Below are 1,065 nucleotides of genomic sequence, written 5' to 3' on the forward strand. Positions count from 1 at the left end.
CTTCTTCCTCTCTCTCCCTCCCTCTCTCTCCCCCCCTCCCTCTCTCTCCCTCCCTCTCTCTCCCCCTCTCTCCCCCTCCCTCTCTCTCCCCCTCTCTCTGTCTCCCTCTCTCTCCCCCCTCTCTCTCCCCCTCTCTCTGTCTCCCTCTCCCTCTCTCTCCCCCTCTTCCTCTCTGTCTCCCTCTTGCTCTCTCCCCCTCCCTCTCTCTCCCCCTCTCTCCCCCTCTTCCTCTCTCCCCCTCTCTCTCTCTCCCCCCTCTTCCTCTCTCCCCCTCCCTCTCTCTCCCCCTCTTCCTCTCTCCCCCTCCCTCTCTCTCCCCCTCTCTCCCCCTCTTCCTCTCTCCCCCTCCCTCTCTCTCCCCCTCTTCCTCTCTCCCCTCCCTCTCTCTCCCCCTCTCTCCCCCTCTTCCTCTCTCCCCCTCTCTCTCTCTCCCCCTCTTCCTCTCTCCCCCTCCCTCTCTCTCCCCCTCTTCCTCTCTCCCCTCCCTCTCTCTCCCCCTCTCTCCCCCTCTTCCTCTCTCCCCTCCCTCTCTCTCCCCCTCTCTCTGTCTCCCTCCTCCTCCCCCCCCCCCCCCCCCACTCTCTCTCTGTCTCCCTCTCCCTCTCTCTCCCCCCACCTGTCTCTCTCGTCTCCTCCACAGGCTGGTCTGACGGTGCGTGCGGTCCAGAAGTACCTGCTCGGTACTGACATGACCCTGTTCACGACGGAGCACATGGACGGCGCCGCGCCCGCCCAGCCGTTCCCCTCCAACGCACCGGCCGGGGGCCCCGCCCCCACCGACACCGCGGACACCTACCAGAGCCCCCCGTTCACCGAGAACAACGCAGCGCCCACCTACCAGGTCCCCATCTACTAGATCACACAGAGCAGAGACGGTGGCAGAGGAGAGGAAGACCAGGAGAGGGACACGGAGTGAGGGGAGGGGCCAGGAGAGGGACACGGAGTGAGGGGAGGGGCCAGGAGAGGGACACGGAGTGAGGGGAGGGGCCGCGCGGAAATGACTTTTCCCTCATGTTGTCCGTCCCTTGGTCCGGGGCTGAGTTTAGATCGCTTCAGAGTGGCCTC

At 65.5% G+C, this 1,065-nt stretch overlaps 1 protein-coding gene across 1 annotated transcript in view; it reads left to right on the plus strand.

Annotated features, from left to right (window-relative positions):
• The window catches only part of syngr3a (synaptogyrin 3a), a gene marked incomplete at both ends in the record, with an annotated part of 13,672 nt that extends 12,816 nt beyond the window's left edge, over window positions 1–856 (plus strand). The window contains one exon of the mRNA XM_083648587.1: window positions 641–856. Within this exon, the coding sequence (XP_083504713.1) occupies window positions 641–856 (216 nt within the window). The remainder of the gene's footprint in view (window positions 1–640) is intronic.
• Window positions 857–1,065: the final 209 nt, after the last annotated feature.

The sequence above is a fragment of the Poromitra crassiceps genome, assembly GCF_964638095.1.
Source record: "Poromitra crassiceps genome assembly, chromosome: 13".
In the NCBI taxonomy this organism is placed as follows: Eukaryota; Metazoa; Chordata; class Actinopteri; order Beryciformes; family Melamphaidae; genus Poromitra; species Poromitra crassiceps.